The sequence below is a fragment of the Falco naumanni genome, chromosome 1 (genome assembly GCF_017639655.2).
Source record: "Falco naumanni isolate bFalNau1 chromosome 1, bFalNau1.pat, whole genome shotgun sequence".
In the NCBI taxonomy this organism is placed as follows: domain Eukaryota; kingdom Metazoa; phylum Chordata; class Aves; order Falconiformes; family Falconidae; genus Falco; species Falco naumanni.
In genome coordinates, this window is record NC_054054.1 from 100,608,417 (window position 1) to 100,635,847 (window position 27,431).

Sequence of the window (27,431 nt, forward strand, 5' to 3'; positions counted from 1 at the left end):
CTGGGGTTGCAGCAGGAGGAGAGGTTTCCAGTCCTGAGACCTGTGGGGAAGGGAGGTGTGAACAGAAGGTCGGGGCAGCAGGGAGGGTGCTGAGTGTGCAGGACCACCAAGATGGTTTGGTGGTGGCAGTGAGGAGCTGCAGGCTACGAGTGGGATGTCGGACTGTAGTGGGAGTGCAGTGGAGGCTCACCAGTGCTGGGGCTACTGGGCTGGGCTGTGGGATGTACGCTGGACACTCCCTTCTCTCTCCACAGCCAGAGAGTCGGTGGACCAGGCCACAGCTGCTGGCTCCAGGCTGGCCCCACGGGACATGGAGCCTGGACGGCGACTCCACCTTTTCCGCCAGCACCCAGGACATGCCCTTTACCACCTCCCACACGCGTATCCTCAGAGGAACCTCAGGAGCTTTCCCCCGGAGCCAGCCCATGGCAACCCCTTCTTCCACTCTCACGAGCTCTCCCAGGTGGATTTTGACACCATCCACTACATGCCCTACAGGCCAGCCACCTCCCTGCTCGCCTGTGGCCACTCATCCCCCCTGGCCCCGGGCTTGCTGGGTCAGCAGCATCCCAACCCCTCGGCGTGCGGGCAGCCACAGCCGCCCCACAGGACTTGTTCTCTGCAGCCCCAGCCCCCCTGCCCGGGGCTGAAGGCAGCCCTGGTGCAGAAGCAGCACCGTGCACCTGCCCTGCGCCGGGGGGGTGGCCACGGGCACCAGCACAACAGCAGCGGCTCCGGGGAGAGCTATCTCACGGAGCACAGCGGGTACCTGGCAGACGGGCCAGGCAGTGACTCCAGCTCGGGGCCCTGCCATGGTTCCTCCAGTGACTCCATGTTGAACTGCACGGACGTCAGTCTGCAGGGCATCCATGGCAGCTGCTCCACTTTCCGCAGCTCCCTCAGCAGCGACTACGACCCCTTCGTGTACTGCAGCTCAGAGGGACCCACCACCGACAATGGCCAGGAGCAGCCGCGGCCACCGAGGGAGACGCGACCCAGGTCCTTGGACCTGATGGTGCCTGGGGGTGCTGCTCCAGCCAAGGCCCAGGTGCTCAGCCACGTCCACTACCACCACCACCAGCACCATCACTACAGAAGAGACACGGAGTGTCCACCTGGACGGGCTGGGCAGCGCAAATCCCGGTACTCTGGGGCCAAGGTTGGCTTCCACGGTGCTCGCACACAAAAGAGGACTGAGAAAAGCCATAACTGCCAGCAGCCTCTGGAAAGCAGTGCCGTGCTACAGGAGGCAGCTCCGGCAGGACAGCCAGCCTGTCCTCAGCAAAGCTGGGAGTCCCCTCATGCCCCCTCCGCTTCTCCAAACAGGCTGGACTTCAGTGTAGATGCCAACAGACAATCAGGAGCAGCTGACACATCCCCTGTCCCGCTGCCCGCGAGACACAGCTTACAGAGCCGTCATCACCGAAGGAAAAGAAAGTGTCCCCTGGAGCCCGACCCCGCTCTCCTGCCCGAGGACTCAGCCTTCGCCAAAGACTGCGATGCCCACGTGCCTCACGGCCATCCCGCTGGCTACCGCTGCTCACCCGAAGTCCAGCCCCTGATCCCCAGCGCTCGCCTGCCCTGCGGCTCGGGCTCTCGGACACTCTGGAAGTGTTTAGTGTCACAGTCCGGCTCAGAGCTGAAAAAGCAGGAGGAGGGGTTGTCAGGACGGGAGGGAAACTGCACGGCTCCTGCTGATTTCTCAGGGACAGGCACCCCCAGACACAGTCTGAGTCTTCACCTTCGCTGCCCGTCTCAGCGGGGCAGTCAGGGTAAGTCTGGTGTTTGCCTCTTCTTGCAGCAAGCGGGTCATGGAGGTGGGTTATGGGGGTACTTGGGCTGCTGGGAGACCTGGACCACTGACAACAGAAGGGTTTCAGAGCTCACCTGTCGAGGTGATGGCCTGAATGACTTGCAAGTCTGTTAATGAGCACACGAAACCCTGCAGTCTCATCCTAAAATAATACAAATGAGAAATAAGGTGGCTGTTTTTAACTAAACATCTCTACTAGCTGGAGTGTCTCCCAAAGGAAGGCATGAGACCACATTTCCCAGTGTCCTTACACCAGTCTGGATGTCTTACTGTCAGAGTCATTATCCTTGAGGCTTATTGGGCTCTAGTTGTTTCTGCCAACCCCAGCTAACTGGAATCAAAAAGGAAGGAAGCGTGCGAGGCCAGTGGGAGTAGGGGAACAGACTGAGTGAGTTTATGGATTTGCACATCCCTCGTTTCTCACCTGCCTTTGTTGTGTGGGAGTTGCTTTTTGGTGTCTTTTGGAAATCAGACGTAATTAAAATTTGGCCCTTTGCCTAACTGCTGTACACCTTCTGCTGAGAGAAGGAAAATGCATTTGAGACGAGGCTGTTTGAACGAACCTGACTGAGTTTAGCTCCCAGGCCTTGCTCTCTCAGGCTCCTTAAAGCAGCAACCCGGAGTCAGCCTGGGCAGGTGCTGGCTCCAGGCAGAGCCTGGCTCCCCTCCTCGCCGTGCCGCTGACTCATTGCAGCTCCTCAGGCAAATTGTTTTGATTTTGGTACCAAATACAGATCTAGCTGCCTAATTTCTGTTACAATGCTGGCCTTAAACTTGTGACTCACCGTGCCCATTGCGCCGTGGAGATAATAACTTCCTCCCCATTCCCGTCTATCCAGCCCAGCACCGCACCCAGGCCGCTGGTGGCAGAGCGCCCGCCGAGGAGGCAGCAGGGAACGGGGAGAGGCTGGATGGAGCACGGTGCTGGCGGCCTGTGGTGCTCCAGGCTCCCAGACTCCCAGGAACAGATTTTTTTTTTTTCTCAGGTGCAGAAGTACCTGACACTGCAGATAGGTGACACGGGAAGTTCTTCAGAGGGCCCTGAGGGATGCTGCCGTTTCGGGAGACAAGGAGGCAGCAGTGCAGAGATGTCTCTCTGGTTCACAGGTAGCTCCAAGTACTGATGTCCCCTGGGCTGGAGGCAGCGGGCATGGTATCCTGGGACACAGCCCTCCCAGGACCACAGCAGGGGACCTCCACACGGAGAGAGCCCTGCTGGTGAGAGGGCAGGCTGCTCAGGGGTTGCGTTGACCTCGACTCCCAGAGCCGCCAGAGCAGGAGTCTGTGCAGCACGGGGGGCTGCAGTGCCCAGGGCATCGCAAGGCTCTGTGCTGTGATGCCTCTATCCCTTTTGTAGATGGCCCCAGTGGCCCAGATCTGTGCCCACCTCCTGATGGCATGATGGGGGAAGGCTTTCTGCCCCCCTGCCCAAGCCAGTGCCAGCGTGCTTTGCCAAGCACACACAGCCTTCATTCCCTCTTACCTCCCTTTAGCAGGAGCTAGAAGGATCGATGTGTTCGAAAGCAGTCTGATTTTATTTGACTGCAGTAGCTTCTGTGGATGCTTTCAGGATCAGCCAGAGAGTCAGAATTGCCTTGTAAGATTGAGAAAATACATAGAAAGGAAGGATTTAACTTTATTAGGAACTGAGGACAGTTAAAGAGTGTGAGCTCATGCAGGGCTTATGCAGAAAAGCCATCAAGCTGAAAACACATTGGCTGACATAACACAACCTCTTGAGTTATAATCACATTGATTCTTTATCTTAGAAAGGGACTGGACGTAAGTCAATAGGAAACAAGTAAAAAGAGCAAAGAACAATCTCAATAGACAGTCCCCTGTAAGCAGGACACAAAAAATAGACAAGGAGATCAAGGAGAAATGCATATATGCCTCCAGATAAATGTTGTAAGGCTAAAAATTTAAGTAGATGAATTAGAAAGCCCAGCTTTAAATTAAAGCTTTAAATTAAGGTTTTGACATAAACTTTTCAGAAACCCAGTTTAAAAAAAAAAAAACAACAAAACAAATAGTGGGACCCTGTAATTCTCAGGTGAAATTATAGAGAGGAGAAGAGTGTGTCTCTTCTGGTGGCATGGGAGGGACACTATGCATTAAGGAGAGCGTAAAGTCCAATGACAAGTAACACAAAAATCTCCAATTGCACCTAAGTAGGAGTATGGTATTAGGGCTGTCCTACACTGTGTTAGCACAGGCTGCGAAAGAGGAGCCCACATACACAGGAGAATCTTCTTCAAATCGTACTAAAAGAAGCAGTCAAAAGAATAAGATGCTTTTGGGCACAGGGATCATTTAATGCCCCAGAAAAGGGCTGGCCTAGCAGCAAAGCAGAGAGGGCAATTAGAAGCAAGAAGCCATTCTTCCAAAGCAAAGGTGTGGCTAGACAAAGAAATCAGCAAAGAGTTGAATGCAAAGCTAAGTGCAGAGCCATGGTGAGGCAGGCCAGGAAAGATTTCTATGAACAACTTGTGAAGAAGATAGAGGGTTTTAATGCAAACGTTTTCAACTCCATCAGAAGGCGGCTGCCAGAGGCTCTGCAGATCCAGGGAGTAACGCAGGTCTAAGAGGGATGTTCAAGGGCTGTAACTGCATGGCAGAAGAGCAAACTGAATTTATGGCATTAGTGATCAGTGTGGAAGTGCTTGAGGAGGTTCTCACCCTGGCACATTTCCGTTCAGGGCATGGGGTAGAGGATCCCTCATAAATCAAATCATCAGATTGAGCATTTCTGAGACACATCAGTAAGGTGGGTAGTAACAAATCCCCAGGGCTAGAGATCATTCACCTGGGCATCGTGCAAGGGCTCAAGCACAAAACTGCTAAATGACAAATGTGGACTGCAATTGTTACCCATGCCCAGGGCCAGAAAGAAAAGCTGAGGGCAATTTCAGCTTGAAATAGCTGAAGCCACAGAATGATGAGCCTGACTTTCCTGCCAAGCAAATTGTTAAAAATTCAAATACAGGGTCTGACTTGTAGGCACATGGCTAAATGTGAAAACCAGAGGAGGAGGCAACACAACTTTTGTAGAGAGAGATAACGCCTCACAGATCTTTTAGGGGAATGAAGCTCTCAAAGGATAAAAGGGAAGGTGCTCTCGTAGGTAAATAACTTGCTGAAAAATAGAAGACAAAGTGCAGATGAGTCTTAATGGAGGAAAGTTACTCAGAGAAGGAGGAAAGTGGAGTTCTCCAACTGTCTACACCTTTCAGCAAGCTCATAAATATCCTGGACAAGGAGAGGAGACAGCAAGGTTTATAAAAGACAAACTCCTTCAGGACTGTCAGCTTTAGAACTGGTTAGAAGGCATTACAGAAGGATCTCACATCGCTGAGCTGAGTTATCAGGCAACAGTAGTGGCAAAATCCCATTTAAGTAGTACAAAGTGCCACACACGAACACAACTGCTTCTGAGTAAAAATAAAATTATTATTAGGAGCTAGCTCCTAATGGAACCATTAGGACAAATATGGGACAAGCAGAAAGTGCCAGTGTGCAGCTGTGTAAGTCCATGGTGCTTTCACAGCTATCATCTACCACTGAGCACTGCTGCTCAAAAAAGGATATAGCAGACTTGGGAGAAGTGCGGAAAGGTACATAAAGAAGAGGTTTTTCTGAGAAAACAGAGTATAGACACTTTCATGTGGGAAAAAGATGATTAGCAGAGGACATGAAAGAGAGGATATGAAATGGGGAGAGCCGGGAGAAGGCGGGTAAGAGGGAGTCACTGGTGCTTATAACAAAGTAAGTGGTGGCATCAAATGGGAACCAGAAGCTTTAAAACACCCGATAAGGTAACACGCTGTGTAGTGAAACTGGTGCTCACTGCCCAGAGGAGGTAGGTGCCAGAAGTGAAATGGGTTCAAGAGCTTAGATCAAGAGATGATGCAGAGATGCAAATACACTCTCTGGCTTGGGAAGTCCCTAAACCAGGGTTTCCAGAAGCTGACGGTACTCCTGTGGGATGCAGCACCCTCCAGGTGTGTGGTTACCTCGCCCAGCTGCAAGGTGAGGCTGAATCTTGGTCCACAGCCCCTGGAGAAACTCCACTTGTGCAGGCAGTGCCATGCACTGGCATCACAGGGAATAACGCAGCCCACAGCCATCACCAGTGCACTGCAGGTGATCCCAAAGATGCCTGCATGAGCTTGGAGTTTATGCTGCTTCCTTGAGCACCTCCACCACCTTTTCTTGGTGGGGTTTGGCTAAAGATACATCCCTGCCTGTGTGACTATTCCTGGGAGTTACTTCACTGAAGAATCAATCCTTGAGCAATGCTGAATGGGTCCTTTCAAGAGAAGTCATACAACCAGCAGTGAATTACAGCTAGATGGCTTCCTAAACCACCCCAGCATCCATGGGTCTCGTCCCAGAACAGCCAGATTACTCCCAGCACAGGCTGATGAAATCTCTTGATTTCTCTCCCTGGGAAATCTCACCTCCTGCAGCATGCTGTCAGCATCCTCCCCCTCTCCTCCATCTCCTGCTCACCCTCTTAGCCATTCCCTTTCATGTCATGTCTTTGATCTTTACTAGAGAAGGGGAAAGGGATTAGAGGGCAGAAAAAGACCACCGTTAAAACCTAATACCCAGAGAACAAGATTTCTGTTTTATCACCAAGGTGTGCTCCTTTAGGTCATTGCTCTGTGTAGGTCTCGATGGCCAGTTCAGCAGCTGAGGCTCTACCACCTCTCCCAATTCAAGACCTTTTTTTTTAACTTTTCCTTCTGTTTGTGTAACAGGGGACACTCACACAGGCAGGGTTTTCAGAAAATATTTTAATAATGCTATTTGACACTCAGAGCATCTGACTGACCACAGCATGATTGAAGCTGTACCGTCTCTTCTGCGTTGTGCATAAGCTGGTGTACTTGAGAAGCAGTTGGCAATGGCTTCTTCAGTGTACTGGTGACACAAATGACAAATGCCAGATAGGCTCAAACTCCGTCTTCTGGTACTTTGGCCATGCCTGCACACATATATACATGTATAACACTGTGCCTATGAATTAACGTTCCCATGTCGATTAGCTACATTTGCAAAGCAGAATCTCATTTGTTTGTTTTCTTCACATATATTTAATTTACAGAGGTCCTGTTCCTACAGCTGGTGATTTATAACAAACAAGAATTTGCTGTGACTGTTTTGAAAAGTTGTTTTGAATTGCTCTCTGTGAATACTTATATGGACATTTGATTCCTTTTGATCTCAGGAACATTCAGGAAAAGGGAAATGTGAAAAATAATGTATGTATGCCTTTACTGGGCTATGCTGACTGCGTGAGAGCTCTGAGCAGGCTTGAAAAACCCCTGGGAAAGGCACCATGGTGTGTGCATCAAGACTCAGTTGCTTAGGGAGAAAGGCACTATCTGAAGCAGTAACTTGGGGCAAACCATTTCTAGGCAGCCCTTACCCTGAATGTTTCAAAGTAAACTACTTGGCACTTGCCTGTCAATTCACCAGGCAGAAAGGGCTGGTGAAGAGCATGAGCTGCAGTCCTCGCTGGCTGGGCTCGAGGGACTGGCACTCACTGGGACCCACTTGTTGGATTTGGCCTGTTTGGGACTCAGAAGCAATTTGTGCAACCTCCTGAACACTGTGAAACATATGTGCCATTCCTTTCTTGCACACACACATCACTGCCAGTCTGCTTTCGTTGTTTGGAGTTTATGTTGTTGTTGTCCCCTGTCCCTGGAAGGTCCTGCAGCGGTGCTGTGTAAATATAAACCGGTGTTATTTTCTGTTGCTAATGATTTTTAAAACAGCTGTACAGATTTTCCTTAAACAACAGGCCTCAAAAGCAGCAAACATCTAGTAGCAATGTGAATCCTGGGGTGCACCATGCCCTTAGCCTGTATCTTCTGAAATATTTAAAGAGTAGCTTGACATCTTATCTTTATGTTTTATTGTGCTTTAACTTGGAGGAATAAACTTTTTGGGGAGGTGGCCAGAAAAGTCCATCAAAAATACTGGGAGAACGTAGCTTTCACTGCAGCATCTGTTCTTTGTATTGCAGGGTGAAGGTTCCAGCAGCTGCAATCTGGGAATGTTCAGCTGCTTGTAGCTGACATTTTTCTTTTTCCTTTTCTCTGAATGCAGGATCTGAAGAGGAGGTCCAGGATGCCCACGAACACTCAGTTTAATTAAAACACTGGCCTGTTTGCTTACTGGAGAGCTGGAGTGGACAAAGATGTTCAGCGTACCAGCCGTAGAGGAGCTCACATCGTGCTCTCTGCACAGGCAACGCGTAATTACCAGCCCTGGCCTGCATGGCCTACACCAAGGTGCAGACTGCAAATAAGCAATGTGGCACTTGTGGTCTCCTCACGTGTCCCCAGGTTGCACTGGTCACGCAAACACTGAGCCATGTTCTCCAGGTCCCCTTCTCCTTTGAAGGCACAGGCAGCCCATCTTCATCCTGTGGCATCTACCTGCGTGGGCTGGCTCGCTCAGAGACCGGCCCTGGGAGTCACCAGCTGGAGGGCTCAGGAGTGAGTGCAAGCTGCTATTTTGGCATGTTCATGCCACAGAAGGTTTTGCTAAACACTTCAAAAATAAACAAGCCTTCGAGACCAAAAGCTGCAGAAATTACTTTCTGTGGCCTGGTAGCTCCTGACTTCATTTCCTCACTTAGGTCAAAAGCCAGACTTCTTCAATTAACTTTTCCACTCTTATTTCAGACACAGGAACAAGCTTTTCTTCATCTCACCACTCACAGGTCTGCCCTGCCAGGTACTTCCTCTGACTTTATTGGAAACCAACAGCTCTCACCGCTTTTGACCACTTCATTGTCCCTCAGCTGATGCCAGCTTGGCCATTTGCTGCGTTTTGCCGGCAGCAGAAGCAAAGACACAGGGACAACGTCAGCATTTCTGGGAAGGAGCTGTGTCAGACTCTTTCCATTGCAAAGAATCCACCCTCTCATTTGGCAATGTGAACAAATCTCTCACTCATCCTCTAGCTCTTCCACCTACCCTCAAAATAGGTGTGATAGCCAGCCCTGTTAAGAGCAACCCATTTTTTGAGCATATTTCAAACCTGAGATGCCCCTGTCAGAGGAATCATGGAAAGTCCTTGAGTTCACATGGCTCCTGCTTCTCTCTTTCCTCCCTCATTGCCCCAAGACACAGCAAAAATTCTCAGCAAAAGCACCCATAATAAATGCAGAGCAGAGCCCCATCCATCACCCAGCCTTATCTCCACATTTCTGAGACACCTGAAATGATCCTGCGAGGGAAGTTTTCAAAATACCCTTCTGCCTTTTCTAACATTTTGATGATGGAGAGAGAAAACTTGAAAAATTGCTAGGCTCTCAGTTTATTACTTTTTCCCCTCCTCCCATTTGTGGGGTTTTTTGTGGTTGGGTTTTTGGTTTTTTTTTTTGGAATGTCACTAGTTATTAATTCCTATAGCTTATAATTTGGGAACATTCAAGTAAAATAAAACTTGCCAAATTCAAAACATATAGAACCCAAACAGCTTCCATACAGCAAGGAATTAAGACTGTTGAGTTTATTCCCCTAAATGATCATTCAGGCTAAGGAATTAGCTAGATTCCGACATGAAGTGCATGTTTATATGGCACCAAGTGTTTCCAGAGTTCATGCTAATGAAGCATTGGTGAGGATACAACACTGGAGCTGAAGGTAACTCCTGACAATTTGAAACCTGGTGTAGGACAGACTTCCCCCATCTGCTCAGTGCTCAGTAAGCTTTCTGTGTCTTCCTTTGAAGCAGCAGCTTCCTTTCCAGTTCAAGAGAGCGCACTGGTTATGTAGTCCCAGTTCAGGATAATTCTGCCTTTGCCTTCCTTTGTTGGTGAGGAAAGCTTTTTGCAGGGTTTGTGGCCCTTAGTCTTTGAAAAAGGCATCATTGTCCCAGCTGCTAATCAGTCACTAATTCAGGTGATGTTCAGGTGATGGTACTAAAAGTCAGACGATAGCACTGTGTCTAACAGAACATTATTCCCTTGCTGGTGTTCATTTCTTGTCTCCTGTGACCAAGCCACTGCAGGACCTTTCAGGCTACAGAAGAGCTGAACGTCTTTCATCAAAGAACCCAGCAGAATTATATTTTAACCTTTCCAGCCTCTTGCTTGTCCTGCAGAGCAAGCAGAAGACACAAGCTCAGATTTTTTTTTCCCTTGCAGGGAAGTCAATCTTAAACTAGAGGGAAAAACCCCAGGAGCGCATCTAGATTCCCCTTGTTCAGCTTCTTGTGCACATGGTGCATGGCTTGTCTCAACCAGCTCCAAATGTCTGACCATCCCAGAGGCCTCAGGTTACTTTACAGAGGGGAGGGTGATGAAGTCTGGGGACTCCCACTGGTTTCTTTAGGAGTCAAGAAGGCTGAGAGCCTTCAGGGATGCATTTCACTGCCCCAAAGGAATGAGCATCTAGTTTGCAGTCTGAAAGTTCTCCCCTCTTTCCCTCCTTATCCTTAAAAAAATAAAAAAGGAAGAAAAAAAAAAAAAAAGGAGGTCTCTGAAGCTGTGGCAAGCCCCAAGCTTCTTGGAGAAAGTGGTCAGCACTAACGCACCCTTTCCACTCCCCACTGCAGTATTACCAGGCTATGCAGGGCACCGCCTGCTTGAAAGTGTTTTCCTTTCCTCATGTTATGCTGCTGCTCCTTGTCACCTGGAAAACGGCCACCCTGGACGCCGGGCCCCCTCCACAGGGTTTGCTGAGCTGGATGCGAGCGTGCAGGTCTGCCTCAGTGGGGTCCCGGGCGGGAGGAGAGGGAGGAACTCTCCGGGAAGGTGGTTTTTAAGAGCCTCTTCAGTAGACGGACTACCATCCTTGGCTGCCTGGAAGGGAAGAAGCAATACCTGAGAAAACGGGGAACAGCGCCTCTCCATTCCTGCACCTCTCGCTTTGGGGTGCTCAGCACCCTTGGGCTCCGTCACCAAATGTCTTCAGCGTCGCCGCAATGAGGGGGAGCAAATTTTCCTTTGTTGCATCCAAAGTCCCAGCTGAAAACTGATGGAAGCCAGAGCACCCCAAAGTCCCTCTGGCCGAAACCAAAGCCCCAGCCCTCCCCCCGTGACCGGCGCCCTTCTCACACGGAGCCTCTGCTCACCCGTTTGTAATGTTCAGATCCTTTTGAAATGTGAATATAGGTTTGTTTGTTATTGTTGGTTTTTATTGTTGTTTGGTTTTTTTCCGAGTCTGTCCTGGTTCTTGGGGCTTGGGAATAAATTATGACACACACACACCAAAAAAAAAAAAAAAAAGGAATAATACGTTTTATATATATGCAAAACGGTATTTATGTCCGATAGAAACAAAGATGTGTGAATATGCCGATGTGCTCAGAAATATATTTATTTACTAATATATTTATCCATGTACCTGGTCTGCCTGCCTGGTTTTGTTCTTTGTACCGACGCCGCGGCCAGGCCGCCAGCGCGGCCCCGGCGCCGCCACGGACACGAATCGCACGGGCGACTGCCCCGGCCCGGCCCCCCCTGCCCTCCCCCGGCCCGGCCCCGCCCCGCTCCGCGCCCACGGCCCGGCCCCCCCCTGCCCTCCCCCGGCCCGGCCCCCCCCTGCCCTCCCCCGGCCCGGCCCCCCCTGCCCTCCCCCGGCCCGGCCCCCCCTGCCCTCCCCCGGCCCCGGCCCGGCCCCGCTCTGCGCCTGCGCGGCGGTGGCGCGGTCGGCGGCGGCGGGATGGCGCTGGAGACCGTCCCCAAGGACTTGCGGCACCTCCGCGCCTGCCTGCTCTGCTCCCTCGTCAAGGTGCGGCCCGCCCCGGGCACAGGGCTGCTCCCCGCCCGGCCCCGGCCCTTCTCCCGGCCGCGGCCCGGGCCCTTCGCCCCCGCCCGGCCCAGCTCCCCCGCCCGGCCCGGGCCTCCCTGGCCAGGCCCTTCTCCCGCACTCGGCCCGGCCGCTCCTGCCCCGGGCCGGGCCCTTCGACCGGCCCGGCCCTCTCCTCCTGCCGCACGGCTTGGGCCTCCCTCGGCCTCTGAACGCCTCCCCGCCCGGACGGGCCTTTCCCCTCCGCCCCGGGACTCCCTTCCCCCGGCGTAGGCCTCTCTGGCTGCCCGCGGCCCGACCCTCCCCTCTGCCCCCCCGGGCCCGGCCGGGCCCCGTCCCTCCTGCACTGACACCTCTGTCCCCCTCAGACCATCGACCAGTTCGAGTACGATGGCTGCGACAACTGCGATGCCTACCTGCAGATGAAGGGCAACCGGGAGATGGTCTACGACTGCACCAGCTCCTCCTTCGATGGGTGAGTGCGGCCCAGGCGCGGGCAGGCCGCGTTCCCTGGGGTGCTGGTGTCGCCGTGGTGGCACTGCGATGTCACCTGGCTGGGAAGCATCCCCTCACTTCCATCCCACCCACAGGATCATTGCTATGATGAGCCCTGAGGACAGCTGGGTCTCCAAGTGGCAGCGAATCAGTAAGTGTTTTTTCCCAGCTGGTTTGGGAGCTGGAGGTCCGTTTTCTGTAGCAAACCCTTCCGGGGGGCAGCGGGAGTCGCTGGGGGGGCTGCAGAGGGGGATTCTGCTCCCAGTGAGGGGGCACCTGTGCAGGCAGAAGCTGGCAGGGATGCTTGCCCACCCAGCTGCTGTTGTGCGGGGTAACTTGGAGTTTTCTTTCCCCCAGGTAACTTCAAGCCAGGTGTCTACGCAGTGTCTGTGACCGGCCGCCTGCCCCAAGGTAACGCTGCTGGGTTGTGTTCAGGGGAGGCTCCTGCACAGATGGCAGCTGAGGGGTTACTCTGCGCGTGAGGTGTTGGGGCTGTAGTCATCTCCACGGTGACAAACTGGGCAGGGCGTTGTGCTGTATCTGTGTGATGAAATCAGTATTTGGGGATTCCGTGAACTCTGTGTGTTGTGAAGGGAGCACATGCCGTGTGGGTGAGGGGATTAGCAAGGTGACTGCAAGAAGGAGATGCTGAATGGGAGGGTGGTTTCAGGGTGCTGCAGACAGGTGTTCTACCTGCAGTCATTCATCACTATGCCTGCCAGAAGCTGATACTAAAGATGCTACTGGCTAAAACCTGTGATAGCAGAGGGATAAACTGTGATTAAAGGGTGACTCCGGAAAGTGAGTGCATTTCAAACCGTTCAGCTACAGGGAAGCATGAAGGTTTGTCCACAGAAAGGAGTTCTGCAGGATGGGGTGCTGTTATGGCAATCTCAGTGAGCAGATACTGCTTTCCATCATCATACTGCACTGAAAGCTTACGTTAAGGTGCATTTTGTGTGTTTATAGATGGAGTGGAGAGTGTAGAGGCTTGGTCTTATCTCTGTCATGCCAAAACTGCATCATCCATCTAGCTGAGAGCCCCTGCCTTGTATGTTGCCCCAGAGCAGGCTCCTGACCTGTGCCCCTTCCCGGGAGTGCTGCAGTCATGTATCCCCAGGGTGAAAGCTGTGCTTGTGTCTGGAATCCCAGGCTTCTTATTTCTGACCTGAGCTCTGCCATCTGCCTTGGGAAGGAGCTGGAACATCGCGAGGCTTGAAGCCAAGGCCTGCTGGCCTAGCTTTATGCACATCTGAAATAACTGGAGTGCAGCAGATGATGGCCTGAGCTTGATGCAGCTGCAGGCAGGGAGCACTGGGCAGCAGGTGAAGGGAGTGCAGGTGGGATGTACTGTATTTGGCCTTGCTCAGCCCATCCTCGCGTCGCAGGGAGGAGCAAGAGGACTGGGGAGTGTGGTAACCAGCAGGCTGCACTCCTGGGTCTTGTAAGCTGTCGCTTGGCTGTCCCTTGGTGCGTGGTGCTGGTGAGAGCAATGCTGAACCCCATGGTGCTCTTCTACTAGCCCTGTTCTTAAGGGGTTACTGAGAAGGTGGGACATGCAGGCAGGTCACAGAAGTGACTGAAAGATTTAAGAAGTATCATTAAGAGCTTGATCTCTTCAGTCATAAGATTCCTAGAATCATATAGGTTGGAAAAGACCTTTTAGATCTAGATCATCGACTCCAAACATTAACCCAGCACTGCCAAGCCCACCACTAAAACATGTCCCTAAGTAACTCATCTACATGTTTTTCAAATGCCTCCAGGGATGGTGATTCCACCACCTCCCTGGGAAGCCTGTTCCAATGCTTGACCACCCTTCACTGAAACAGTGAAGAAATTTTTCCTAATACCTGATCTAAACCTCCCCTGGAACAATTTGAGGCTGTTTCCTCTTGTCCTGTCGCTAGTTATCTGGGAGAAATCGCTAGTTTCTGGAAGAAAATTCAAACATTTTCAGGTAGAAAATAATGTACATAAAATCTCTGCCTTGTTCCTTCCCAAGGCAAAACAAGAGTTGATGTTTGGGAGCTCTATCTAGGCATTTAAACTAGAAGAGGGAACACTCTTGACAGTTCTATGAGAAATGAAGAAGGTGATTGGCCAGGTCTTGCTCTTTGCAATGAAGGCTACATGACAGAGCAGCCAGATTTTTTCATGGGTCCTCATCCCTAGAGAATACTGAAATGTGTTTGTCTCCTTGCTGCAGGGATCGTCCGAGAGCTGAAGAGCCGTGGCGTGGCTTACAAGTCCCGAGACACAGCTATAAAAACCTAAGGGGCTCTTGTGCTGCCTGGAGGATTCCTGGGTGCTGTGTTTGGAGAGGCAGTGGGCATGCAGGGCACCGCTCTGAAACCCTGTAGCTTCAGCGTGTGGGAAAGCGATGCTGGACTCAGGGAGCTTGCTGGCTCAGCTCCTCTTGCTCAGTACCTCTGGACTCCACCACACATGGTGTGCCCGCACAGACCACAGACATGCTTTTTTGAGCCTTGACAAAGGGAAGGATGTGAGTAAGTCTGGGGAAGCGGTGCTTAATGGTAATGCATCAACTTTTTTACAGAGAGAGAACTGGGATATAGCTGTGTAAATATTTCAATAAAACATACTGCATGGTCAGAGTTGAGTCCATCCATGTACTCGGTCACTAGTGTCACCTGCTGCAGGGGGTGGGTGGTGCAGTGAGGAGTTTTGCACTCAGCCCCCTGCCTGCCAGGCTGTTTGGAGCCCACGATTGCCGTTGCTTCTTATGCCATGGACCACATTCCTGCCTCAAAAGGAAGATTCTGCCCTGGCTGAATTGGGGTGTCCTTGCTGTAGGAACAAGCAGACTAGTGATTTGCACCTTACAGCTCATGGCTGGATGGAAGACATAAGATGATGGTAAGTATTTCATGTAGAGGTAGTTATCTGAGGTCACCGCCCTGGGCCTGCAGGGTCCTGTAAAAGGGCTGTGGAAGCAGGCTTGGAGGGCCTTCGGGGCAGGCAGAGCTAGATGAGCCCATTGGTGTGGTTGGGAGGCAGCACTGGGCTTGCTAAGGGGAGGGATGGACAGCAGGGGTGGAAACACCCACTCAGCCTTGTATTTGTAGGTCTGGCTGTTCTGAGTGTCGGCTTAGATAGCATCTGCATCGTATGGGCGCCTGAGAGATTTGGTCTCCTTAGCTGATGGCTCTCGCTTCGTTTTGTTCCAGTTCAGCAGCAGCCACTGATCACAAAAAGGTGTCTTGTCCAAGGGCAGAGTCCTAGATCAGTAGCTGCGTGAAGCATGCTCAGTTTTTGTTTTCCGTAGACAAATAGTGGAAACTCAACACATCCTGGAAACTGCATTTGATCTGGGATGAAAGCTGCAGCAAAAGGAATGTGTCACTGTTGGGGAGCGACACTGTCAGGTGGCATGGAGGTGGCACGCTCTCTGTCCCACTCTGGTTTGTAGACCTGGCCCCAAACGAGTCCTGAGCACTGCACATCAGCCAGAGCATGCCTTCCTGCGGCCTTTTGGAGCAGATGTGTGGCTGGAGAAGACTGCTGTGAGCACAGGGGGGCTGTGTGGGGGCCGCAGCATTAGTCGAGACAAAATGCTGCAGAGAAAGGCATCTTAAACTGCATCTCTCTTGGGGACTTGCAGACATGATGCTGAGGTCAAGAGCATTTGCTCAGTGCAGACCAGGACCAAGCCAAGTTGGCGGTGGGCTCTGGGCTCCAGCAGGCACCTCTGGCTGGAGGTTGCCTTTTGTGGGGAGAGGTGAGAGTGGTTCAGCGCTGGCCTGGGGGTTAGAGCAGCAGGCTCATGTCCTCGGGTGGAGGGGGCTGTTGACTGTGATTTTCACGCATCCCTGGTGAACATCCAAAGCACTTGAGTTACCTGATAGTTATCTTCCAGGCTTGCTTGGTTGCAGAGACCAGGCAGGAGCTGTGCCTTGGAAATGCCCAGCGTGTCAGGTCTGTGGGAGGGAGGTGCGACTGTCTGGGCAGCCCAGGACACCGGCTCTGCAGGATGCTCAGATTTAGACATTTTGGGCGTGAACCTCTGGGTCCTGGAAGGCGATTTCAGACGGGCTGTGCTGTGGGAGGCACGGGGTGACCTGGGATACCCCCCGGGCTGTGTTCATCCTCTGCAGAACAGTCCAGGAAAGCTGCAGCCAGTGGCACCTGGGCAGAGGTTAACAAGAGCTCACAAGGTTCCGAATGAAGGGGGACGGGGAGGATGAGATGGGCGGCTCTTTGTCCGCTTGGAGGGAGAGGGGTCTGGGGAGTGAGGTTTTGGCTCCAGCCCGGCTGGAAGGCTGTTGGGGTGACGGAGAGGGACGCCCCGGCCGTGCCCAGCCCTCCGAGCGCCGCGCGGTGGCAGCAGGGCTGCGCGGAGCCTGCGCGGGGCCGGGGGAAGCTGCTGGAGACCGACCTGGGCGAGAGGGACCCGAGGCTCAGCTCCGCCTTCTGCTGTATTCCCCAGCGCCCTTCGCTCCCTGCTGGCTTCCCAGGTTGGGTCCCCCTTCCCCGGCTTCAGGCACGGGCACGGCCGTGCTGGAGCTGCCCCAGTGCCGGAGGCACGTCAGAGCCCCTTCCCCAGTCCCGGGTCACCTTGTCCCCTGGCCCCACGGTGCAGAGGTGAGGAGGGGGCTCTGCACAGGACCTTGGGCAGGGTGGGCTGGTTTGGCTGGGCTCTGGGTGTGGGTCTGCAGGCACGGTGCTTCACATCTCCCTTCCCGGGGAGCTGCACTCGCAGTAGCAGTCACTGCTCAGGGCTGGGAACTTTGCTTAGGAAATTGTCCCCAGGGAGCTGCGTGTGTTGCTACTGTGCCTCTCAGGGAAGGTGAGGGGGCTTGTAAACCCCGCAGGGAGCTCGCCTCTTGCTAGGAAATGCAACTACTCCAGGTTACATAGAGTTAAGACAGGCAGGGGCTGCAGTGCAAGTGCAATAGAGCCAGAACTGCGAGGCAAACGGGCTGAACGCTGGTGGCCTTTCAGAGAAAGCTGCGCCTCATCTTCCTGCAGCAGCTCATAGCCCTTTCAAGAGCCTGGTGCCTCTAATCAGGCTGGCTCGGCGAGCCGCTTCCCTGCGAGCTCACCCACTCGCCCACACACGCACCGCATCTCCATGCCCACGCCGCTGAGTGATTCATTGCTCCCAGGCTGCCAGAGCTGAGCGTTGGACCTCTGCAAAGCACCTGAAATGAGCATTTCAGTTAGACTCCAGCCCCGGTGCTGCCAAGGCTTTTTATCAGCAGAAAGCAAATGGATGCGGAGCTTTATTTGCTGAGAAAAGTAGGGCAGGGAGCTCTCACGTTGAAGAAATTGGAGGAAAAACGTGTGGTGGCAGCCTGGCTGCAATCAGGAGAGAAAGCGTCAACCGGGCAGTGAGCTGTAGATCTGAGTCAGTTTAAGACAGCTCCTCCCCCTGCACCAAATGATGCTGAAATATTTCAGCCAGGCCTGAAAATCCTGCAGGTTTGGCATCCGAAGCAGCCCGGCAGCTCTCAGGCAGTGGGGGGGCCGGGGCACCCCCTGGCAGGAAGCACGAGCCAGTGGATTTCTTTGTGCGGGTTTTGAGAACCGATACCCCGGCTCTCCCTCTGGCTGAGAAAAGTGACTTTCCAAAACCGCAGCGCACACGGTGTTTCCACGCGAAGCAGCTGCCGGCGGTGCTGGGAAATGCCCAGCTGAGCTGTCCCCACCTGTGGGGGGGCCCCTCTGTGGGTCGGGACGAGGTCCTGCCCACCCACGCTGCACCCCACCACCCAGGGCTGAAAGCGGCTCACATTGGCCTTTGACTTGTAGCTTGGGCAAGCTGGACTGCAGGCCAGGGCAAGCATGTCAGAGCACGCTGGGCTGCGCCCAAGGGTGCTGTGCCTGAGGTAGGGCGAGCACCCCTAGTTCTGCTCCCGTAGCTGCTCTCTGCATGCCGTGGCAGAGGTGCTGCTGGGGGGCGGCTGCAGCAGCATCGGGCCTGCTTCACCCTCAATCAGCTCTCACATGCTGCCTCACTGCCTTCCAGGGCACGGAGTCAGACTTTCCCAGGGGCCTCTCAGCCCTCCCTGTGCGCCCAGCAGGGCTGGTTACCACAGGGGTGCAGAGACTTTTGGTGGTAGGTGCTGGGGGAGGGGAACCATAAAACAACCCCCAACTTAAAACTGTTTTCCTTGGAAAGTGGCCAAGGAAAGCTTGGCAGGGTGGAGGTGCAGGGGAAGACAATGTGGGCTGTCCTCCCGGTACCCGTGCTGCCTGCCCAGGGCCAGGGGGAAACGCTGCTGGAGCAAGGATGGCAAAGCCACGGTGCGTGCTGTTAATGGTGGCCCATCCTGCCCATCACCTCTGCATCGGGGCCGACGGGCAGTAGCCACTGAGGCACCTGACTGTGTCTGATGTGGTCTCCTCACCACATCACCACCATGGAGGGGGTCCATGGACAGCTTTCGGCTGACCTTTGGACAGGCTGCGGAGCGGGTGGGTGCAGGTTTCTGAGGTGTAGGCAGCTACAAAAGCTTTCAAAGGATAGCAGAAAAGAGGCACGGCTGCCACATGTGCCATCCCAAGAGGTTTCTGGTGCACTGATGATGGAGGCGGGTGGGCACGGAACTGGGATATGTTCCCTGCTGAGGGGATCTGCAGGGAAAACGGGGAGCTCTGATGTACGATGGGTTCTCTGGGTGTTTGTCCCTTAAGAACTGCAGTGGAAGGAGGAAGCTGTGCTTTGTGAAGGAGAGACAGGCTGGTGGGCCATCGGTTCCTGGAGTAGGCTTGCCAAAGGCACATGAAGACGGTATTGCCACCCCTTGCAAGCTCAGTGCTGTCTGCAAAGAGGCCCTAAGCTGTTTCATGGTGGACGCCGCTAAAGCCATTGGTCTGCTGACAGTCTTGGGGTTTAGGTGGTTGGAGGGACACAAGAAGCTTGTGGAGGTTCCCAAACCTCCTCTTGGCTGGGACCTCCCACCTCCCTGGTCTGCTCTGGCAGCTCGGCATCATGAGAAGGGGAGATGACAAGGGTTGATGGGGCAGAGCAGGGTCTCACCCTGATGGCTGAGGTCACTAGGGTTGCTGAGGGCATGTTTTCTTAGGGCAAATAGCAAAGCGAGTCCACAGCTGAAGTCACAGGAGGAATCTGAGAGCCTGATGGAATCTACGCTGCCCCCAGCTCTCCTGGATCTCCTGCTGCATCCTGGGTGGCACTTGTCCTTCTTCCTCCTGGCCAGATGTGCATCACCCAGGCTCTGTCCACAGCAGCCGTTGGGCTGAAAGGGGCTTTTTCCCCCAAGGGAATGGTCCTTCTGCGCAGGCAGTTGCAGAAGAGCCATTGAGTGCCCAAACAGAGCCCTGGGACATGCTGGGTGAGGACATCGCACCTCCTCTAGTGGGTCCCCAAACAGCCCAGGTGCACGGTATAGGGCAGGGCGTCAGCATGCCCTGGTGAACCACAGGATCCGGCACCTTGGCCAGGCTGTGGGCTTTGACACCACTCTCCCAGCATGGCTGGGCCTGGCTGGTCTGGAAAAGTGCCATCAATGACAGGTTTGGGGAGACGCTTCCTGGAAACCCTGGGGGCTGTCCCCTGCCTTGGGCTCTCTGGACCTCAGAGATGCTCAGCTCTTCCTGCACCTTGTCCTGGGGGGTCCAGGGCCTGCTAGGAAAGGAGGGACCGTCACCACAGAGCTCAGCCCCACATCTCCTGAGCCCATCCTACCACAGCCCAGCAGGGCGGCTTTCATCCCTCCTTCCCTGTGTCACTGCTGGCCTTTGTCCCAGAGCATCCTCCATCCCAGACAGGCGCACCCTGGTGCAGAGCACCCCAGGAGCTCGCACAACCTTTGGATTAAGGTGGAAAAGAGGAAAACAGGAGTCATCCATCTATGCTGCCTCTGTGCAGCACCTGGTGCCGTGGGGACCCTCTCCGGGGGCACTGGGGCCCCCGACCCGTGGCCTCCCCTTCCCCCACCTGCGAGGCCAGTTGCAGCAGGTGACATGGAAAATGACAGGGCACTTTGTGCCCCGCTGGCGCCAGTCAACGGTCCCGTGCCACCATTGGTGCAGACGGGCCACGATTTGCCTATATATGGGCAAAGCGCGGCGCCACGCTCGCCCGCGCGTCCCCTGCGCCCGCCCCGCCGCGTCACTTCGGCTTTTTGAGGTTTCCCTTCGCGCCCTCATTTGCCTCCCGCTTGCCGCCTGTTTCACCCAGCAGTTTCTAGTTGACTCACTCATAACGGCCTCGCTCCAACCCCAGCCGCCGGCAGCGGTGCTTCCCGGAGGGACAGGCAGGGTGCAGGCGGCGGGGTCAGGCTGGGAGCACGTCCCACCCGGGACCGGCACCCTGGTACCCGCTGGTGAAACGGGGGTCAGCCCAAGCCCCGCCCCGCAGGCACGGCAGCCCCTCTCTTTGGGTGCAGATGGGCACTCGGCCATGCCACAGGTGCTGCAGTTCTTCCTTGTGCCCGGCAGGACAGTGGCAGACAATGCTCTGCCCACCCAAAAAGCTCTCAGGAGCTGGTTTTAGTAACCTGATTTTTTTTTTTGGTGCGGCAGCAGCCCTCCCCCACTCTCCAGGAACGTTGCCAGGTTGGAGCCCTCTCTCCCGGGAGTGTTTTTTGAGGCCACCCCTCGCACTGCAAAGCAGAGCCACCTGTACCCATCCCTGTGCCTCCATCCCCTGTTCTCAGAGGTGCCTTGTGTCGGGAATGCAGTCGTTAGGCTTCAGCGTTAACAGTGACCCACCCAGGGCACTGTGGCCCTGTTGGGGTCTGGCAGAACCATGGCTGGGACATGCTGCTGGCTGGCTGTGGCCCCAGTGGCTAGCAGACCCCCTTTCCCACTGGCCTCGGGTGGCTTCGTGGAGGCTTTGGGTGAGACCTTCTTCCTGCGGCCGAAGGCCAGCAGAGAGCCCCGTGGGCGTGCCGAGGCAGTGGCCAGCACAGGCGGCCTGACCGCAGCGAGGAGGGGAAGCGCTGTGTGGTGCGATAAGCGCTATCGGCGCTGTCGCAGCGCCTGGGCTGTGTGGCCCGACAAGGGCCCTTCCCCCTGCTTGTGTCCCTGCGCTGCTGTCCCCCAAGCCCCAGGCTCCCACTGCCCTGTGCTTGCCGATACCGGGAGAGTTACTGGAAAAGCAACAGCCCATGTCCCGCGAGGCAATGTGGAGCAAAAAGAGGGCTGGCAGCCCCGGGTGCGCGGGGATGCTGCAGGTTTTGGAGCCTGGGTGCCCTGAGGGGAGGGCAGAGCCAGTGGAGCAGTGCCAGGGTGGGAGATGGTTTGGGTTAGGGAGCCGTGGCAGGTCAGGGTGCTGCACCCCAGGGAGCAATGGCACCCTGGGGGTCCATCGGCAAGTCCCTGGGTGGTGGCAAGCAGGTGGGCAGGGTGCAGAGGGGGGCCTCGGGAGCATTGGGGACCAGACGTTCTCACAAGGTCCCCAGGGGAGGAAATGCCACTGTTTCAGTCTCCCCCAGCCCCAGAAAGCTGCTGTGCTCTCAGCCCTTCAGGAACTGTTTTAGCTGGGTGTGCAGAGCAGAGCAGCACCAGCAATGTGGGGCCAAGGGCTGGGGTAGAAGTTCCCACAGCCTTGTTCACTGGTCAGTAAAATTAACCAATGGCCAGGGGATGTGGTAAGTTCATCATCAGTTGGAGACTTTCAGACCTCCTCGTCTGAGCCTGAGGAACCAGATCTGCTGATTTCCTCCTTTCTGCAAGGCAGCACAGGCAGCGGGTGGCTACTACTGGCGAAAGGAAACCAGCTCAGAACACGCAAAATGTTATATCCCCCTGTCTGTGCTCAGCCGGGGAAAGAGGAAGCATCACCTCCCCCCACTTCCCTGCCAGGAAGGCACCCATGGCCCTCCCGCACGGCTCTGCGGCACACCGGCACCCGGCTGGGTGCAGACAGCAGCGCAGGCAGGTGGCGGGCAGCGCTCCGCCAGCGAGCCCCGGGTTCAAGGGCACGTCTCCTTCCCTGCCGCACTCCCCAAAGCGTCCCCTGACACCAGCCACGTGCTTCGCCCTCCCCCAACATCTTGCCCTCCAGCACAGTCTCTCCCAGCTGCCTCCTTTAGGCAACATCTTCATCTCACTTCGCAACACAGTTGGCCTTTAACGGAGCTTTTCTCGCGAGGGTCTGGCTTCCCACCTTCACCCCCTGCCTCCCCGCCCTCCGCGTTTGGCTGGGACCCACTTGTCCTCAGAGCAAGGCACACTGCAGGGAACATGGCCTTGACCTCGGAGCGGAGGGGAAAGTCCCTCAGGGGCACTTCTGGCACCAAAGCTCCCTCTGGCTGCCCCCAAAAAGGCTCCTTGGCCCTGCACAACTTTGTCCCCTGCATGATGGCACCCATCACCACTGGGGACCATCCCATGGCACCGAGGTGGCTGAGAGCACTGAGTGCTGTCTCGGGAGGGGGGTGGTTCTTTGGATTGGGAACAACCTGCTCACAGCCCCAAAATGATGTTCACACATTTCAGGTGTCCCAGGAGGGCTAACTGGGGGAGCTCAGGAGGCACTTAGCCCAGCTGCATGTGGGACCAGCCATGCACGTGGTGGCCCCTGCCACCAGCGAGGAGCTGCTCGCCACATACCTCTGTGGCGAGGCAGAGGGATGCTCCCCGGGGTTGGAGCTGTGTCAGCTGCCAAATGGACCCTGTGGAGACATCACCAATGGCTGTTTGGACTTCCTTGTTGAAATTCTTCTCAGCATGGGGAGCACACTGTCCCCAGCTCCGTGACCATGAGGGATGGAGATGGGCACAGGGCCAGTGAAGAGTGGGAGACAGGGCAGCCCTCTGGGGGTCGCGGGCATGGGAACAGGACTGGATGGGGAAGTGGACAGGTTCGCTCCAACCATTTCTTTTTTTTCTTTCCCAGTGAAACTCTGCGAGCAGTTCAACCTCAGTTCGGAAAGACTTTCCCAACCAATTCCCTCTCCACCAAGGCCCCTTCTAACCTGTTGCCATCAGCGCATGTGCTGCTCAAGTCAAATCACTTCTGAGTATGCTGCTGCTTGGTTATTTTTGTCTTCACTCTTCCCCTGCTTTCTGCAAACCTCACCAGTAGGGTTTTTTTAACATTTCCGTCCAGATTATCAATGTAGAGAGTCAATCGTGTTGGCCTAAAAAAGAGGCTTTTGCAGAGCTGCATGAAAACCATTGTATGGACAGATGAGGTCCAATTTACAGTCAATTTTGGGGATTTAGCTCTTAGTTTTTAATGTAGTTTAATGGACACCTTCACCCAGCACTGGGGCAGGGTGTGCTGCTGGCATGCAGCGTGGTGCTGGCCGTGTGAACTCACCCTGCTCCAAGTCCCACAGCTACTCCAGCCCCGGTGCCATCGGGCAGTGACAGCCATTGCGACCCTGGCATGCAAACTCTGCAAACCCGGCTTCTGGTTTTCTCCCTGGGGCGGGCTCATGTCCCCATCAGCCGTTAGAGCTGCCTGGGACCGGGGGAAGTCTGGTGTTGCAGAGCACTGAGTGGGTGAGAGGCTCCAGGAGGTCTCTTGAGCAACACGTTTCCTAAAGAGCAGGTTAGGGCTCGCAGCCTGCTGGCACCCATGTCCCCACCTGTTTCACCCCTACCACCACTGGGCAGCACACTAAATCCTGCAGACCCTCACCACGGGCTGCCGGCTCCTCCATAAGCTCTCTCCATTTTCAGCATCACCTCGGTCCTGCGTGGGTCCCACCCCCAGGATGGCGCAAGGGGACATGGTGGAGCCATGCAGCCTCCCCGGCCCCCACACAGCCATGGGGAGTTGGATTCGGTGACTGTCACCCTGTGCAAACAGCCTATGGGTTTTTTTCTTCTTTTTTTTTGCACAAACATGTTTGTCACTCGCAGCAGCAAAACTCAGGGGAGCGTAACTGGCTGCTCTGCAACGGCCCCCGGTGCTTCCGGCGCTCCGCGGCGGCCGCCCCTCGCCCCACGGCTGGGCCGGCTGCGGTTGGGCTGCGGGGTGGCGCTGGGTGGGACCGTGCACCGTTATCTCCTCGGCAGCTACGGCTCTTCCTGTGGTCGGGGCCACGTGGGCAGGATGGGGTTAAAAGCAGCCCTGCTTTCCACGGGGGCCCATTGCTCCCCGGCCACCACCATCAGCCCAGACCCCAGACGGCACCCTGCCACACCGGCACCTGGCGCGCACCACCGGCACTCGGCGAGGGCCATCAGCACCTGGCATGCACCACTGGCACCCGATGTGGGTCACCAGCACCCGCCGTGGGCCATCAGCACGTGGCATGGGCCATCCATGCCCCGACCCGGTAATGGGGGGACCCATCTGAGGCGCCCACGTGGCACTCGAGGAGCAGTGTGGGGTCTTTTGGGGTGCTGGCAGCCGTGGCCCCGATCCCGCTGCGAGGGGGGCAGTGGGTGCTGAGGGCCGATGGCAGGTAAGGGGGTGCTCCCCATGCCAGGGATCGGGGCGCAGTAGGGCAGCGCGGGGGGAGGAGGCACCGTGATGGCGGACGGGTGGGGGCGGGCGGTGCCCGAAGCAGAAGTGCCACCCAGGGGGTTTTTGGTGGCAGTGGGGACGGGATCGGTTAGACGCAGAGGCTGGTGGAGCAGGTGAGGTGAGGCTGTAGGGATTGGGATCTGTGGGGCCTTGGACACAGGGACCTCTGGGTGACCCCCACCACATGGCCTGAAAGGCAATGGGGACATCGGAGGGATCTCCATGGGGCTAGCAGATGGGGTGAGGTGAGGTCCTACGGGGAGCCCCAGGCCACGGATCTCCCGTGGCCTCAGGGGCAGGGGGATGGGACAAGAGGGTCTTTGGTAGAGGGGCATGAGGTGGGGTCCCCTATTGGGACTTTTCAAGGGTGACGGGGGTGGGATTTGCCATAAACGCCCACCATGAGGACAAGGCAAAAGAGACCTCTGTGACCAGAGTGGCATTTAGGTGAGGTCTCCACCATGGGGACAAGGCAATGCAAGGATGGAGGTCGCTGTGGGCTCCCCATCGTGGGGATGGGGGGATAAGGCATAGTCCTCTGTGATCAGGGTGCCGTTTAGGTGGCAAGGGGGCCTCTGTGATGCAGATGGGATTTGAGGGACAATGATGGAATTTGAGTTGGGAACCCACCCTTGGGATACAGACAAGGGGGGTCCTCTGAGACTGGGTTGGCGTTTGAAGGGCAATGAGGGAGTTCAAAGTGGGACCTCGGCAGTGGGGACAGGGTGAGGGGTCCTCTGTGAATGGGATGGGGTATGAGGTGGAGGTCTCCTCATGGTGGCAAAGCAAACATGCCCTCTGTGTCCTGGATGAGGTCTGAGAGGGCATGGTGGGGTTTGAGGTGGGGTCCCCACCAGCAGGGACAAGGCAATTGCGTTCTTTGTGACCAGGATGTGGTCTGAGGTGGGGTCCTCCCTTTGGGAACAAGTCAAAGCTGTCCTCTTTGACCAGGATGGGGTATTAGGTGGCATCCCCACTTTGGGGGCAAAGTAAGGATGTCCCTTGTGCCCAGGACAGAGCTCACGGTGTGATGATGGGGCATGAGGTAGGGTCTTGCCCATGGGGAGGACAAGGTGAGGATGTCCCCTGTGCCCAGGATGGGGGTTTGAGGGAAACAAAGGAGCACAAGGCAGGATCTCCCCCATGGGGATGAGGGTGTTCCCCATGCCCAGCATGGCTCCTCAAGGTGGGAGGTGATGCTGGCAGAGGCTGTCTGTCCCCGGGGCAAGACCAGCCCTGCAGTTTGCGTCCCTGGCCATACTGACACTGAAGGTGGCCCCATAGCCGGGCCACAAAGGGTGCGGGAGGTGGCCCTGCGCGGGTGGACGTGAACACATCGCTGGAGGAGAGCAACGCCGGACAGGACACCAACTGAGAGACAGTGCAGTCACCCATAAAGTAGAAAGCACTACTAAACAGCACTGCAGGGTGTAGTGTTTCCTACTTTATGGATGAGTGTACTGTGGGCTACGGAGAAGAGAGCACCGCCACGACCCACGTGCCCATCACGAGTTGCACCCAGTCCGAGAGCAGCGGCTGGGCTGTGCCTGGCCGACCGCATGGTGCCCGTGCTCGCTGCCCGTGCCGTGGGCACTGCCGTCCCCCTGGGCTGCAGATGCTCTGCTCGTCCCGCTGTCCCTCTGTCATCTGGGGACTGGCCACGTGGGGAAGAGGCCACACGGCCCAGTGCCCCACATGCCCCACATGCCCGGTGGAGGGGCCTGTTGGGTTGGAGTGAGCGCCACGCTGGGAGGCCAGGTAGGCAGCAAAGCCTCCGATTCCCGTTTCCCCCTCCCCCACCCCCCACCCCCCACCCCCCCCGCCATCTTCATTTTCCATGTAGCAAAGCCCTTGGAAGAGCTGGGTGGTGGTGGCCACGTGTGATGGGGAGAGGCATGGGAGGCAGATGGAGGCTCCTGGATGGCTTTGTGCTGCTGAATGATTGCCAGATGCAGCAGGGTGAGGGGCTGCTAAATAAAACAATTTTGGCATTGACTTGTGGACTTTTTTATTCTATTCCTGGGAAATGCAAAACCAGGGAAGAGACACGGTGGTGCCCAGGGCCACAGCAGCGGGGTTGCCCTGCAGAGGGAGGCACCGTGAGCTTGCACACTGCTGGAGAGCATGTTCAAAGCCCTGGGGGAGCTCTGGTGGGACCATGGGTGGGGGTGCTGGAAATGGCTCAAGAGGAGCTGGCAAATCTGAGCCCATCAACGTGAGGCTGTCACCTTCACCCCACAAGGCTCATCTGCAAAGCTGCCATGTCCTGTGGCAGCCTCAGCTGTGGCCGCAAGGCCACGTGGAGTGAAAACACCCTCCCTATGGCCCCTGTGTCCTTGGAAGCTGGGTTGGTTTTAGATCCCCCAAGGAAAGGCCGGGGGTGGGGTGGGGTGGCTGGAGGGATACAGGGGCCATAGGAGGGTCCCTGTTCCCCAAACATCAGGTCCCGAACCCCCTCCAGCAGCTTCACCCTTGGCTTTGACTCCCCATCTCCTGCAAGTGGGAGAGGGCATCTAAAAATAGTAGAAAAAATATGTTAAACATACACATTTTTTCCTTTTTTGAGCTCAAGTATTTCCACATTTTGTAAAACTTCTTGTGCTGATCTCGGGAGTGTTTGTGGGTTTTACTGAGTTTGTGGTATTTTTCTTTCACTGTGACCCCTCCCCGGACTGTCCAGAAAGGATTGGGGTGTTTTGCTTCTCTTCATTGTCCCAGCTTTCCCACGTTCCCTGGCTTTGTGACTGTTCAAAGGGGATGCGGAAGGAAAAAAAAATCAAACCAAAACTGTTGTCATAGTCACAAGGAGGTAAATTTTTAAACAGTAAAAATGAAAAAGGGCTAAAAAAAACCCTGGAGCAGCCAGTGCAGACTGCCCCGAGCAGTTTTCGTTTTGCTGCATGCTGGAAAGGAAAAGCAAGCCCAAGTT

The 27,431-nt window shown here is 55.4% G+C and overlaps 2 protein-coding genes across 4 annotated transcripts in view; both read left to right on the plus strand.

Annotated features, from left to right (window-relative positions):
* The window catches only part of RNF43 (ring finger protein 43), a 63,115-nt gene extending 51,932 nt beyond the window's left edge, over nucleotides 1-11,183 (plus strand). For 2 of the 3 annotated variants that reach the window (XM_040612596.1, XM_040612587.1), the window contains 2 exons: nucleotides 255-1,772; nucleotides 7,934-11,183. In XM_040612596.1, the coding sequence (XP_040468530.1) occupies nucleotides 255-1,772; nucleotides 7,934-7,977 (1,562 nt within the window). In that variant the 3' untranslated portion in view covers nucleotides 7,978-11,183. Of the gene's footprint in view, nucleotides 1-254; nucleotides 1,773-2,799; nucleotides 2,921-7,933 lie in introns of all 3 variants that reach the window. The other variant, XR_005830589.1, reaches the window with a different exon arrangement.
* A 273-nt stretch (nucleotides 11,184-11,456) lies between these two features.
* On the plus strand, nucleotides 11,457-14,700 carry SUPT4H1 (SPT4 homolog, DSIF elongation factor subunit). Its single transcript, XM_040612615.1, has 5 exons — nucleotides 11,457-11,571; nucleotides 11,958-12,064; nucleotides 12,180-12,235; nucleotides 12,442-12,495; nucleotides 14,294-14,700. The coding sequence occupies exons 1-5, from the start codon at nucleotides 11,503-11,505 to the stop codon at nucleotides 14,359-14,361; spliced, it is 354 nt and encodes a 117-aa protein (XP_040468549.1). The 5' UTR covers nucleotides 11,457-11,502; the 3' UTR covers nucleotides 14,362-14,700.
* The last annotated feature ends 12,731 nt before the right edge of the window (nucleotides 14,701-27,431 follow it).